The sequence below is a fragment of the Solanum tuberosum genome, unplaced genomic scaffold (genome assembly GCF_000226075.1).
Source record: "Solanum tuberosum cultivar DM 1-3 516 R44 unplaced genomic scaffold, SolTub_3.0 scf00359, whole genome shotgun sequence".
Taxonomy (NCBI): domain Eukaryota; kingdom Viridiplantae; phylum Streptophyta; class Magnoliopsida; order Solanales; family Solanaceae; genus Solanum; species Solanum tuberosum.
The window spans coordinates 437,856-453,983 of record NW_006239281.1 but is presented as its reverse complement, the minus strand read 5'-3'; the positions used below and the strand labels follow the sequence as shown (position 1 = coordinate 453,983).

The window sequence follows — 16,128 nt, the reverse complement described above, 5'->3', positions numbered from 1 at the left end:
CAATTTATGATTTAAATTTCTATAATACAAGATAGCTCAAAATAGTGACATGCTAACTGAAAATGCAACATTAATATACAGATACAGAGACATTCAAATTTGAGGCATGTATAACTAAGATAACTGACCTAGTATGTGTAATTCATGAACTAAAAGAACTACGTAGCTAGGGTTCCAAATTTATGAAAGAATCTACGCAAAACTATACTAATATCATGATAATCTGATTAGGAACATCAATTAGCTAATTCATAATAATTTGCTGAAATTCTAGAAACCCTAGGTCTAGATAATATGGAGGGAATCAAGAATCTGACTGAAATCTAGGGACAGAATGGGTGAAAGGAACCCACTAGTAAAATCCTACATACCTGGTGACAAAATTCATGGAGAAATTTTTCGATTTTGGGGATGGAACTGATGAAAACTCGCTACGTTCTTGAACTAGGGATGCTTGACTTTCTCCTATATTTTGCTCTAAGTTTGATCAATTTTGGTGGAGAATTGATTAGGATAAGTTCTAATCAGTTTACTAGGCTAAAACTGACCAAAACCACGTAGTTTAGGGGTTAAATGACGTAGTTTAGGGGTCCAACGCATAAGGAAAAGACCAAACCACCCCTGACTTAAAAGTTGTTGAAGCCACCGACGGACAATGGATGGACTGACGGTCCGTGCTGGTCGGCCGTCATTCACCTTCTGAGACTTGATTTTTGAGGGTCTGACCTACGGCCTTGGACCACAGACCGTAGCCTGACCTACGGTCCGTAGGTCCTGGCTGGGCTGACCCTTACCTGATTTTCTGGGGGGTTCTGGGACTGAAAGCTGGGGGCTGACCCACGGCCCTGGACCTCGGACCGTGGCCTGACCTACAGTCCGTAGGTCACGGCGTGGGTGGACCCTTAGCAGGATTTTTGGACTGCTTCTGGGGAGGGCTGCAGGTGTGCATCCACGGACCACCAGAATGGACCGTGGGTCACCCTATAGTCTGTGGGTTGCACCTGCAACTTCTGGAAATCTGTTGGTTAGCCTGTTTTCGGATACGGGGTGTTATAGTTTTGCTTTTAAGCAATCAAAATTGTGCATCGCTAATTCATTTTTAAGAAAATATTATATGTTGTGAAAAAAAATTATAATTTTATCCACTTAACTATAAGTGAATAAAATTCATTATATAATTAAAAATCCAATTACATATTTTTTCAAACAAAAAAAATAGAAAAATATATTTCTTACAACAGATAGGAAAACATGAAGAGAATCATCTACAAGTCAAAAAAACAAATATGTAAGTATTGTGTTTTCTTTCAACAGTTTTGTGCCAAATATTTTTATTCAATTATCAAAAATTTATTCATGGAGAATTATTTCCAAAAATATCCCTAAGGATTCCAATTTGGAAAAAGAATTGATAGTCTCTATTTCTGTTGTATCAATTATCATTTCAACGATCAACTTCTCCCATAATGATATCTATGCTACCTAGTATTGTCATAATATCAGCCAATTTCAATTCTTTTAACTAAACTGAGGAAGAATTTGCAAATTGATAAAACCTGGTGGGCGAATTTTCCATCTCCAAGGAAAAACGCTCTGGTCTCCTATCAGAAAAATCCCCAATTCTCCTTTTGGGGCTTCAACTCTCACATAAAGTTCTTGTTTCGACAATTCAAAAGTTGGAGAAGGCTTTTTACTAATAAACCGATATTCAAAATCATTCCATTCAGGATCTTTTAATCTGTCAATACTTTCACTATTTTTGTAGAAAGTTTTTAGTATTTCTTGTAAAAAATATTTTAACGCCCCGAAAATTTCCAAGCTAAGGCCCAAACCATTTTTCATTTGTGTGTAAGATTGTATCTGCTGATTCTTAAATTATCCTTAGGTTTTAAGGACAATTCTTTAGTGTGAGAATGAATTTGTATATGAATTAATGTCACAAGGACCCCTTAGCACAAAGTTGAGTTGAAAGCTTCCTTACCGATTAAATTTTGACATAAGATTCTACATAGGTCAACTTCAAATGATCACATCTCTAAGCACATAAGTAATTTTGTGGCCCGTGACCTATCAAATTGAAACTCTATGAGTCCTCTTTCCAACACCACCAAATTTTTCTCATTTCGAGTTTGGAGTAAACAGTTATGGCATTTTACCAAAGATTTCCACATTAGAGTTTCATGAAGTCAATTCCTACGATCTACTTCTACGAGCCATAGAAAATTCTATTGCCCATACTGTCAAGTCGTACGAAAAGTTCAAACAGTCAAATTTTGGGGTCCAATTCATACAGACCCATTCTACAGGTCGTAGGAACTTCTATGGGCCATAGTTTGGACCCGTCGAATGAACTTTTGAGCCTGAAACTTAAATATAAATTTTACGGATCTAGGGTCTGTAAAAAATTCTAGGGGTCATCAATTGGATCCCTAGAATGAAATTTTGAGCCTTAAAATTCAATATAAATTCCACGATGGGATCTACTATCTTTAGATCAAACCACGAATCGTAGATGGCCCTATGAAAGGTTTTTGACAGCTTTTTAAGAGGAGTAGTTCAACCTTTTCTCACCCCTTCTAAGCCTAAACCCCGATGTTTTACACCTAAATGAGGTTCTAAATAATATTAATCGACCTTATTACTCTCATTAACATTTCCAAATCTTAGAGCAAGGGTCCAAGAGGAGAAAGCTAAGGTTTTCAAGTGTTCTTCTAGTTTCATCAAGTGCTTTGTTCTTCCATGTATGTGAGGATATTCATAGTGTTATACTAGTTCATCCTCACGCCCTACGTCTAAATTTAGTTAGTAGTAAGTTAATCGAGTGTTCTTTCCTCAGTTATATGAAACTCTTAACTTATGAGATTTCGATACTTTATGCATTGAACTCCTTGAATTATTGTTTATGCTTGTCGTTTCACATGAAAACTATATATTGAATCTTTCCAAAAGTATTTTGAATTGGTAGGTTTCTTACATTGATTTTGAAAACTAAAGAGAGTTTAAGAGAAATTTTAAGCATGGTTTTCAAAGAGAATTTAAGGGGACATGATTGGTTTCGAAAGTGTCATTTTTACCTTGAAAAGAGAACACTATTTTCATAAAAGTACATATAGTTTTGAGAGTAATTTAAAACTACTTAGTACAACTTTAGTCACTTCTTAAAGAAGTCTTTGAGAGATTATCTCAACCCAGAGAATAATGTATGTGAGCTTTTTAGTTTATATATATATATATTTGGGACTAGTATTGAGCATCGATATGGGGTAGGAGTTCATAAAAATCAATTCCCATAAACTACGTAACCCGCGTATGATAGGATTATACCGACATTCAGAGGACTCCTCATTGCCTCAAGAAGACCCTTTTAATGGATCCATCATTTTAGTCACCTACTATACTACAACAAGATATATGATAGCTCTACCAACGTGGATAAAATGTTGTATCATCACAAGGCTCGTAGTGATGGTTGTCAGTTAAAAAACTTTCTAGTAAAGTAAAGAGTATTATATATATTATGCTTATGCTTTACTTCAGTTGAGTTATATTTCAGCCTCTCAGTTCAGTTATTATTTCACTTAGCCATATTACATACTCGTACATTCAATGTACTAATGTCATTCTAACTGCATCATTTTATGAAAGAGTTATAGGCATTTAAGATCATCAACAAGCATTTCATTGAGATCACCCGGTCACTCATAGCTTTCGGAGGACACCAGTCTTTAGTTTAATTTTAGCAGTTGTTTAAGGTTGTTGTGGGTCTTGTCCCAACGCTTATCTTAAAATAATAAAGGCTTCACATATAGATAGTACTGTGAGTCTTTCAGTATTGCTATTGAGATGTTTTGTTAAAACTATAGCTACTTTCATTCAGTATTTTCAAATAGTTTAATTGAGTACATTGACTTAATGATTTAATTCAGTTTTAAAGTCTATATCTGCTTGAGTCAGTCTTCCACTATGTAGTCAGTCAGGTCAAGTGTTCACTTAGGAACCAACAATGGTTCTCGAGTGCTGCTCACGTCCAGGGTATAAGCTTGAGGCGTGAAAAATATTTACCAATATTTATAAGCATAATCAAAATTTCCAAGTAATTGACTTCATTATTTTCTAAGTCATAAGTAATGATAATCAAAGATGGTTTCTCCATCGAACTTTTTGATTGGTTAATTTGCAGGAAGCTAAATTATTTGAGACTTTTGTAATCTCCATGAAAATTGTCAAGTAATTCACATTTTTCTTGTAATATGCATATTACATAAATGAATGGAAAATCCAAATTCTACAACATTTAGTCATTTATTCAATATACTAGCTACCTCATTTCATTATAACAATATATATTTCCATTAAATCAAAAAATCATACTTGTTGATTTCCATTTTCAATCTAAATGGAATAACAAATTCTAGACTCTGAATCTACTAGGTTCTATATATAAGTATTACCTTTTTATTTTACAAATATTTTGCAACTTGGATTTCTAAGCTTTCAATCACATGCTCCAATTCAATAATCTCCTCAACAGATGAGATTTGTTGCTTGAAGTGGTGAATTCCAGATTCAATTTTATGTCTCATTTCCTCCAAACTTGCATGCATTTTCATGTTTACCTCATGTGCATTCTTCCATTTCCTCTTCATTGATCGATAGCCATCAAGTGACCTCAACAATTGTTCAGAGAGTGCCTTATTTGTTTCTACCTTTATCTCTTGTTTTTCTTTACTACCTTCATGTAATCTTTCTACTAAACACTCATTTTTATCCTTTAATTCGTTAATGAGATCCTCCATTTCATTGACTTCATGAACCTTTTTTGATAACTCCGCTGCCATAATTTCTTTTTCCTTCCCTAAGCTCCAACACATGACTTCAAGTCTCTTTCTTGCTACCAAGCTTGCGTTTAGCTGCCTCTTTAATCCTTCTTTTTCATCGATCATTGCCTCATCCTGCTTCTTTTCCTTTCGAACATTATTAGTAAGCTTAACATCTGTGTAACACCGCCTTAGTTTAGATTCTGATGATCTCTTATCACCAAAAGATTGACATTTCTTAATTCGTGTCCTAACATTATCAAGAATTGTCATCATAGTTTCCACCCTCAACATTCTTAGGCCATCTGTGTTTTCTTTATTACAAGCATCTTTTTGGTCTTGAATTAACTTTAACAATAACTTAAAATTTGCTGCAACACCTAAAAGAATAAACAATTGGAAAAAGAACAATGAGAAAATATGGTGATCAAATTATTAAAATTATGTTAATACTCTGCTTTATAGTTGATTACAAATAATTTAAATTCTTATAAATATATGTTGGTGATGCAGATGTTTTCTTCTAATAAAATAAATGCCTTAGGTGCTGAACTCTTTTTTTCTTCTTCGTATTTATTATTTAAGAAAATTCTAATTCAGATGATGGAGGAGTAACTAAGGAAAAACAAAAATATAACAAGCCAAACATAGAAAAAAAATTATAAATTAAGATAACCATCAGGAAAAAATATAAGAGAAAATATTACCTTCTAAAGCAGAATCATTATAGGATTGTTCAGACGTTGGAGAAGGAACTAAATCATGAAATGAATTTTCCTGAACATTATTCATGGTACAAAATGTCAATTCTATAAAGAAGCAAAGAAAATTTGAATGATGATTATGAGGAAAATATTGAAATGAGAAGAAAGGTTATTCTTCTTAATTTTGTGTGTTTTCTTTTTGTGTTTTAATATTATTAGAGAGATCCAAAGAAGATAGGTAGCTTTGCAGACCTTCTCTTTGTTTCTCTCTTCCTTCTTTCTACCATTTGTACATGAGATTTGTTTTTTCTTTGTCTTTATTTTAGTTGTTTTTTTAGCCTTTTTCTTCTTTGTAATTCGTTGGTGTTAGATCATCATCAAATGGTTGGCTTAGGAAAGTTATTGTTGTTAAATGTTTGGTAATTATTTAATGTATTCATTGACAGTTAGTTTTTTGATTTCATGTTATGTGAAGGTATTGACATATAATTTAAAAATAAACAAAAAAAAATTGACATCTAAGTCATATATATAAAAAGTACCAACATTATCCTTTTTAAAGAGTATAGGTGAGAATCTCACATGTCTTTTCCAGTTCTTTGCTCTATATAAAAAATAAATTTTTTATATCAAGTAGATCCGGGAAATTAATATTATCAAGGGAATTATATAATTAAATTACTACTTCTAAAAATTACATGTTATAAGTGTACAACACTTATACTTTAGAATTAATTTCAGAAATTTACCTTTAGATTTGACATAATCTGTAATATTGTGTACGTTAATATTAACATGACTAGTCAAATAATGATAAATAATTGTGAAATTGAGAGAAAAAGGTAAATGTATACTTATATAAAAGTTGGATACATCAACAAACATATAAATTTTGCACGACTTTTCACTTCGACACCTAAACTTAAATATGTTCATATTGAACATTCAGTGTATTCAAAGTATATACCATTACACCCAAATATTGGTATGAAAAAAAGTGTTGCTCACTTTGCTTAGGAAGCATTAATGAGTCTCAAATAATAGTTTATTTATTTATTGGGAAAATTTATTATTTTCTCTATCACTAGTAATCACGAGGTCATAAAAGTTATAAGTAATTTTCTTTAAAATATCATATAAATTTAGAATATAAAAGATATTAAACTTTCATATACAGTAAAACCTCACTAAATTAATATAGTTAGGACCATGAAATATTAGTATTTTGTAGATGTATTATTTAATCGATAAATTGATATTTATTAATTTAAAGAATGTTTTGAAATTCAACCTTCTGATAATAGGATAATAAGAGCTTTCTAGATGAATTATTGCAACAACTTTTATCGTAGGATATTAGAAGGCTTATGAAGTGAGACAAAATGATCCATGAAAAATTAATGTTTTGGATGATATCAACTTCGCAATGTCGGCTTGGACGATAAATTTAATGTTCAGCCAGAGACAATAACAAATTATTTTTGACACTGCAATAAAATTTGTTTGAAGGATGAAATCTCAGAGAATTTGAATGAACCCACTTGTGAAAACATCAATCATGAACTTGAGGTCATGATTAATGATCATGATTACTGAAATAAAATGGACGTCAATAACCTATTGGATTACCATGTGAAAATAATACATGTTTAGAGGTCCGGGACTTAGAAGAAATTGTGGATCTCATAAGAAAAATGTTGATGATGAAGTTGAAGATGATACAATACCTTTGAAACCAGTTACGCGTAAGGGAACACTTATCGGATCTAGAACTCTTTGAAATTATATGGTGCAGTTTGAAAAGACAACATCAAAACTTTTGGATGCAAAAAGGAAAGTTAGAGAAGAACTTCAATTATATTTAAAGTTTAACTGTAACACCTCGGTCTTAGAAAGTGCTAATTTTAGAAAGAACTAAATTAGAAATAGCCAATTTGTGATTTGTGCAAGTTAGTCTTCAATTATGAGTTTTGGATCAACTTCAAACGATCATAACTTTCAGTAGAGAATGAGTTAGGTGGCCCATGAGATATCAAACAAAAGATCTTTGAGTCCTCTTTCCAACGCCATCGAGTTTGCTAAATTTCGAGTTTGAATGAAGGAGATATGCTCGTTTGAGTACAACCTATCTAGTTAAGAAATTTAGCCTGTTTTAAGGAGGGGTATTTTGGTCTTTTTCCTTACCCCCACTAGCCCCACACATTTTTTCACCCAATTAGGGGTCAAAGCTGATTAAAGTCAGTTTATGCTAGAGTCTAAAAAAGTTTGGAAGGATAGGGAAAAGTTCAAGAAGCGGAAAGGGAGAAAAGCTTCAAGCGTTCAAGATTTCTTGGGATCTTTGAGGAGTGTTGCCAAGGGTTTGATCCTTTTGAGGTATGTAGGTTTTCATAGTGAAGGTTTTGTTCACCCTCACGTCAATCATGAGTTTCCAATTCCGAGTTCACCCATGAGATTGAGTATATTGAATTTTTGATTGAGTTTTTTGAGGTTTTATTGCTTCATTCTTTAATATAAAGTTTTGATGAGATCTTAAGGTGAGAGTCATACATTTGAGGATTTTTCTTGAGTAATTATTAGTAGGTTTTCATTTAATTGTGTTGTGTTTATGAATCTAAGGAAATTTTGAGGAAAACAATTGATTCCAGGTGGATTAGAACAAAAAATCAAAGAGGAAAAATTCGTCGGATTTTTTGGGCAGGTCTGGGAGATGCGCCACTGATATACCGAGGGGGATGGTGGGCCGCGCCTGCAGTGCACCATAAATGGTGTTCTGAAGTTCAAGGGTTGGCACCCCGCCCCAGGTTCGCCTTCCCCCGTTCCTTTTCCGTCGTTTGTTCCGTCTGAGTTCTTTTAAAACTTATCTTCACTCTCTTCCTGATTATAACTATCCAAACTACGTATAATCATTGAGAAATCCTATATATCCTAATCATAATTCTTGAATTCATATTTCAAATTCAAAATAGAGTTAAGAGTAAAGTTCGAGGGAGTTCTTTGAGTTGTTTTGAGAAGTCTTTTACAAACTTTTAAAACTTGTTTTAGGACTTGAGTACTTGAGCATGAGGATGAGGAGAGTTGAGTTCATGTTTTCCAAATGAATATCAGGGAACTAAGTATTCCCGAGTGTAAATGGTTATATTTTTAAAAAAAAAGGAAACCTTGATTTCCAAGTCAGTTCATGCGGAGTTTCTGAGCATAATCTATTTTAAGAGAACCTTTTGAGTAATAATCTCAAAGTTTGAGGATAAGGAAATGTTTTTAAACATATGAGCATGAGTTATATTATTGGGAGCAGTATTGAGCAAAAGGGGGACGAGTTCAGACAACTCAAAGTCCTCATAAACCATGTATGCCAACATGGGTAAAGGGTCATACAGTTTAGATGATTCCTTATTGATTTTTAAGACTATCTTAATGGATCCACTTAGTTGAGGATGTCCTATTCTCCAGCAAGGTATAACATAGTTCTGGCAGCGTGGGCGAGACGTTGTATCATCACATAGTTTATAGTGATGGTTGTCGGTTAGAGAATCTCCCAAATAAGAGTAAAAAGTTTACTATTGTATTTTATATACATTGAGTTATTATCTACTGTTTTAAAAGCTTTCTTTATACTGCATCTTTATGGTTGCTTTTATATTGAATTAAATTGAGTATTTCTGAGTTGAGTAGCCTTGAAGTTGGAGTTGAGTTGAGATGAGGTGAGTATGTTTTTCCCTTTTTATCAGTTCAAGCTTATGTCTGTGCTTTAGAGTTCCCCTTTCATGCTCGTACATTCAATGTACTGACACCATTTGGCCTGCATCTTTTTATGATGCATATATAGGTATTCAGGGTCATCAACAGGCACTCTATTGATACCACTTGTTGTCCCAGTTAGCTTTGGTGAGTCTCCTTGCTTCCGGAGGGTTCCACATTTACTTTTAGTCTTGTTAGGATATCGTGGGTCTTTTCCCGACTTCCATCATAGTTATTAGAGGGTTCATAGACAATAGTGTTTTTTAGAAGTCTTTTTCATTTTCAATTGTTAATGTTCAAGACATGAGTTGCCTCTTTTTGCCAGTTGAATGTTTTTCTAAATATTCTGAGTAATTTACTTTGAGACTTTTTGAGAAACCTTTACTTTTGAGTTCATATACTGTTGAGTAAGTCTTACGTTGAGTACTGAGCCAGGCCAAGGGTTTGCTTGGGGACCATCAATAGTTCTTGAGTGTCAATCATGTCTAGGGTGTAGGCTCGGGGCATGACAAATTTGGTATCGAAACATAGAGTTCAAGAGTCCTAGGGTGTCTATTAAGTCGTGTCTATAGAGTCCTGGTTATTGGTGTGAAGTGCGTCATATCTATAATAAGGTGGCTACAACATTTAGGAAATATCACTTTTTTCATACTCTTTTCGTGCGATAGAGTTTAACTATATGAAAGTTTCTTTCTAAATCATGCTTACGCGTATCTTTCAGATCATGCCTCCATGAAGATCTGTTCGAGGTCATCCTTCTAGGAGAAATGTTGATCCCCAGGATCAAGGGGTCCCTAATGCACTAGAAGTGTAGCCCCAAGGAGAGGTCACTAATTCTGAGTTCTGGGATGCCATCCGGATGTTGAGTGAAGTTGTGACCAACCAAGACGGTCAATAGAGAGAGGTTCGTCAGGATGTGGCTGATGCATCTAGGATCCGTGAGTTCTTGAGGATGAACCTTCAAACTTCATCGGTTCAAGTGTCATTGAGGATTCAAAAACTTTGTGGAAGAGTTGTAGAAAGTATTTGAGGTGATGCATGTTGCAGATGCTGAGCATGTGGAGTTAGTTGCATTCCAACAGAAGAGTGTTGCTAGAATTTGGTTCGACCAATGGAAGAAGAGTAGAGCTGAAAGAGCACCAATTGTGAGATGGGTTGTGTTCGAAAGTGCCTTCATGGGGCGTTTCTTTACCCACGAGATGAGAGAGGCAAAGGTAAGAGAATTCCCTCACTCTTAAGTAGGAGTCCATGAGTGTATGAGTACAACCTCAAGTTCACTCAAATGTCCTGTTATGCTCCGGAGATGGTTTTTGATATAAGGAGCAGGATGAGTGTGTTTGTGGTTGGGTTGTCTCGTCTGTCAATCAAAGAGGGTAAGGTTGCGATGTTGATAGTTGAAATGGATATAACAAGGCTTATGATCCAGGTGCAGCAGGTTGAGAAAGATAAGTTGAGATATAGGGAAGAGTTCCACAACAAGAAGGCTAAGACAACAAATAATGAGTCCGAGCATCCGAAGGGTAATGTGAATCAGTCATTTTTTCAACAAAAGCCAACTGTACCTGCTCCATCATCTACTAGTGCACCTGCACCAAAGAATAGAGGTGAGTTCAGGAATCAGAATTCGCAGAACTTCAGAGCTCAACTTGCTCAATCTCAAGGTAGTGTGGCACAAGGAACCAACTAGACCCCTACATATGGTAAGTGTGGTAGAAACCACCTAGGAGCATGTCGTGATGGCTCCATGGGTTGTTTCAAGTATGGTCAAACAGGTCACTTCATGAGAGCGTTCCCTAAGAACAGACAAGGTAATGGTAATGGGGGAAGTAGAGCCCAATCTTCTTCAGCGGCTCTGGTAGACAGAGCTATACCTAGAGGAGCTACTTCAGGGACAGACGGAGGAGCAAATCATTTGTATGCTATCACCACTCTCCAGGAGCAAGAGATTTCACCTGATGTTGTCACTAGTATGATCAAAGTCTTTACTTTTTATGTATAAGCATTGCTTGATCCATGTACGAGTCTATCTTTTGTGACTCCATATATTGCTATGAGACTTGATATCCTTCCAGAGCAACTTCTTGAGCCCTTCAGTGTTTCCACACTTGTTGGTGTGTCTATTCTAGCTGAGAGAGTTTATTGTGATTGTGTCATCTCTGTCAATCATAAGGACCCCATGGCTGACTTAGTCAAGTTAGACATGGTTAACTTTGATTTTATTATAAGTATGGACTGACTTCATGCTTGTTATGCCTCAGTTGATTGTAGAACTCGAGTAGTTAAGTTCCAGTTTCCTAATGAGATAGTTATAGAGTGGATGAGTAGTTCAACAGTGCCTAAGGGTCGTTCCAATTCATATTTTAAGGCCAGAAAGTCAGTTTCCAAGGGGTGCATCTATCACTTAGTTCGAGTTAATGAATCTAGTGTTGAGACACCTCCTATTCAGTCAGTTCTGAGTGAGTTTCCAGAGGTCTTTCCAGATGATCTTCTCGGAGTCCTTCCTTCTTGAGAAATTGACTTCGGCATAGATATTCTTCCTAATACTCGACGTATCTCTATTCTGCCATATAGAATGGCTCCAGCTGAGTTGAAAGAGTTAAAAGAGTAGCTGAAAGATTTACTTGATAAAGGTTTTATTCGACATAGTGTCTCACTTTGGGGCACTCCAGTGTTGTTTGTGAGGAAGAAATATGGTTCTCTTAGAATGTGTATTGACTACCGACTATTGAACATGGTCACTATCAAGAATGAGTATCCACTTTCGAGAATTGATGATCTTTTCAATCAACTTCAGGGTGCCACTTATTTTTCTAAGATAGACCTCAGATTTGGCTATCATAAGTTGAGGATAAGAGAGAGTGATATTCCCAAGACAACATTCAGGACCCGTTATGGTCATTATGAGTTTCTTGTTATGTCTTTTGGCTTGACTAATTATCCTACAATGTTCATGGATCTTATGAACAGAGTATTTAAGCCATATCTTGACATTTTTGTTATTGTATTTATTGATGACATTTTGATTTATTCGAGGAATGAGGAGGACCATGCTAGTCATCTCAGAGTAGTTCTCCAAACTCTCAAAGATCAGGAGTTGTATGCCAAATTTTCCAAGTATGAATTTTGGCTTGAGTCAATGGAATTCTTAGGTCACATTGTATCTAGTGAAGGGATATGAGTTGACACTCAAAATATTGAGGTAGTGTAGAACTGGCCTAGACCCACATCTCTGACTAATATAAGGAGTTTCTTGGAATTGGCTGGTTATTATAGAATGTTTTTCGAGGGATATTCATCTATTTCGTCCCCGTTGACCAAGTTGACTCAGAAAATAGTTAAGTTTCAATGGTCTGAGGGTTGTGAGAAAAGCTTTCAAGAATTGAAAATGTGGTTGACTACTGCCCTAGTGTTGACCTTACCAGAGGGTACACAAGGCTTTGTTGTATACTGTGATGCGTCTAGGGTTGGAATTGGTTGTGTTTTGATGCTGAATGGCAAGGTTATAGCCAATTCTTCTAGATAGCTTAAGATTCTCAAGAAGAATTACCCAAACTATGACCTAGAGTTGACTGTTGTAGTATTCGCTTTGCAAATATGGCGTCACTATCTCTATGGTGTTCATGTAGATGTGTTCACCGATCACAATAGTATTGAGTATGTTTTCAGTCAGAAAGAGCTTAATCTCAAAAAAAGGAGGTCGTTGGAGTTACTCAAGGATTATGACAAAAGTATTCTATATCACCGAGGTAAGGCTAATGTTGTTGTTGATGCTTTGAGCAGGTTGTCTATGAGAAGTATTTCTCATGTTGAGGAAGGCAAAAAAGAATTAGCCAAAGATGTGCACAAACTTGCACGATTGGGAGTCCGGTTGTTGGATTCCAATGAATGTGGAATGGTGGTGATGAATAGGGCTGAATCATCACTAGTGTCTGAAGTGATAGAGAAACAAGATCAAGACCCTGTTTTGCTTGAATTGAAGACAAATGTTCATAAGCAGAAAGTGATGGCTTTTGAACAAGGGGGAGATGGTATGTTGAGGTATCAAAGTAGATTGTGTGTACCAAAGGTGGATGAACTTCAAGAGAGGATCATAGAGGAAGCCCATAGCTCCTGATATTCGATCCATCCTGTTCCACAAAGATGTACTGCGACTTGAGAGAAGTATATTGGTGGAGTAGCATGAAGAGGTCTATTGCAGAGTTCATTGCTAAGTGCCCAAATTACCAACAAGTCAAGGTAGAGCACCAGAGGCCCGGTGGTATAGCTCAGAACATAGATATTCCAGAATGAAATTGGGAGATGATCAACATGGCTTTTATTACTGGTTTACCGTGATCTCGCACGCAACATGATTCAATTTGGGTGATTGTAGATCGGATGACTAAATCAGTCTATTTCTTACCGGTAAATACTACTTTTTCAGCAAAAAATTATGCCAGATTATATATTCAAGAGATATTCAGATTTCATGGAGTTCCCGTGTCCATCATTTCAGATAAAGGTGCACAATTCACCGCACAATTTTGGAAGTCTTTTTAGAAAGGACTGGGTTTGAAGGTGAACCTTAGTACTGCCTTCCATCCTCTGACTAATGGTCAAGTAGAGCGTCCGATTTAGACCTTAGAGGATATGTTGAGGGCGTGTCTGATCGATTTCAAGGGTAATTGGGATGATCACTTACTCTAATAGAGTTTGCTTACAATAACACTTATCACTCTAGTATCCAGATGGCTCATTATGAGGCTCTTTATGGGAGAAGATGTAGATATCCTATTGGATGGTTTGAGGTTGGTGAAGCTGGGTTTATAAGGCCATGCTTAGTTCATCAAGCTATGGAGAAAGTGAAGATCATTCAAGAAAGGTTGAAAACAACGCAAAGTCGTCAGATGATGTTTGGTGAAGAGACTTGGAGTTTGAGGTGGATGATTGGGTGTACTTAAAGGTTTCACCCATGAAGGGTGTTATGAGATTCGGTAAGAAGGGAAAACTCTGTCCCCGGTATACTGGTCCTTACAAGATATTCAAGAGAATTGACAATGTAGCTTATGAGTTGGAGCTACCTCCAGAGTTAGCAGCAGTCCATCCGGTGTTTTACATTTCCATGTTGAAGAAGTGTATGGGCGATCCTTCACGTATTAAACATACCGAGGATATTGGTATTAAGGACAACCTATCTTATGTGGAGATACCCGTTGAGATACTTGATCGTTAGGTTGACAAGTTGAGAACAACATTAGTCAAGGTCTTATGGAGGAATCAGTTTGTTGAGGAAGCTATTGGGAGGATGAGGAGGATATGAAGAAGAGATACTCACATCTCTTTTCTTCCGAAGAAATTCCAGACCAAGGTAATGAGTTTTTTTTAAAACACTCCTTAAATTGATATGCTATGTTGTGTTAAATTGCATGTTGGGTGTTTGAGTTGGGTGTTAGATGTTCCTACCACCAGTTCTATTTAGAGCGATCTCATTCGAGGACTAATGTTCCCAAGTGGGAGATATTGTAACACATCGGTCTTAGAAAGGGCTAATTTTAGAAAGAACTAAATTAGAAATAGCCAAGTTGAGATTTGTGCAAGTTAGTCTTCAATTGTGAGTTTTGGGTCAACTTCAAATGACCATAACTTTCAGTACAAGATGAGTTAGGTGCCCATGAAATATCAAATGAAATATCTTTGAGGCCTCTTTCCAACACCACCTAGTTTGCTAAATTCCGAGTTCGGATGAAGGAGGTATGCCTGTTTGAGTACAACATGTTTAGTTAAGAAATTTCATCCGTTTTAAAGAGGGATATTTTGGTATTTTCCTTACGCCCACTAGCCCCACATATTTTTTTTCACCCAATTAGGGGTCAAAGCTGATTAAAGTCAGTTTACGCTAAAGTTTAAAAACGTTTGGAAGGTTAGGGCAAAGTTCAAGAGGAGGAAAGGGAGAAAAGCTTGAAGCGTTCAAGATTTCTTGCAATCTTTGAGGAATTTCACCAAGGATTTGATCCTTTAAAGGTATGTAAGTTTTCATAGTGATGGGTTTGTTCACCCTCACGCCAATTATGAGTTTCCAATTCTGAGTTCACCCATGCGATTGAGTATATTGAGTTCTTTGAGGTTTTGTTACTTCATTCTTTATTATGGAGTTTTGATGAGTTCTTAAGGTGAGAGTCACACGTTTGAGGATTGTTCTTGAGGAATTTTGAGTAGGTTTACATTGACTTGTGTAAGGTTTACGAATCTAAGGAAATTTTGAGGAAAACAATCGATTCTAGGTGGATTAGAACCAAAAATTGAAGAGGAAAAATTCATCGGGTTTTCTGGGCAGGGCCTGGGGCAATGTGCCATTGATGCACCAGAAGGCTGGTGCGCCAGAAATGGTGTTCTGAAGTTCAAGGGCTGGTTCCCCTAGCTAGGAACGGGCCAGGGTCGCTTGGCCTCGTTCCTTTTCTGTTGTTCGACCCGTCTAAGTTCTTCTAAAATCGTATTTGTAACACCTCGGATTAAAAAAAAAGGGTAAATTTTTCAGATTTTAAGAATCTGGTGCCAGTTCCTACAGTGCCATCCACGGCCCGTGGAACGAACCACGGACCGTAGGTGATTTCTATGGTTGTCCAAATAGTTTTCCCACAAAAAGTTCTAGATCCACGGACCGTCGATGAACCCAAGGTCCGTGGACGAGGTCCATCGATCAAGGCCTCAAATTTTTGTTTCTGGCGCCAGACGACGGATTAACAGGACGGACCGTCGGTTGAACCACGGTCCGTTGGTCGTCACCTTCGTTGGTGTCGGTAGATTAATTGTTAGGGGCTTTTAGGTCTTTTCCTAATTAATTTATCTTGATACTATATCGTTTTGCCCTTCACCTAAAGAACTATATAAGT

General features: G+C 36.2%; 1 protein-coding gene across 1 annotated transcript; it reads right to left on the bottom strand.

Moving 5' to 3' along the window:
* Positions 1 to 4,460: 4,460 nt before the first annotated feature.
* On the bottom strand, positions 4,461 to 5,623 carry LOC102606155 (M protein, serotype 5-like). Its single transcript, XM_006361487.1, has 2 exons — positions 5,525 to 5,623; positions 4,461 to 5,197 (listed from the first exon to the last, which is right to left on the bottom strand). Exons 1-2 carry the CDS (start codon positions 5,607 to 5,609, stop codon positions 4,461 to 4,463), a joined length of 822 nt encoding a protein of 273 aa, XP_006361549.1. The 5' UTR covers positions 5,610 to 5,623.
* Between the last annotated feature and the right edge of the window lie 10,505 nt (positions 5,624 to 16,128).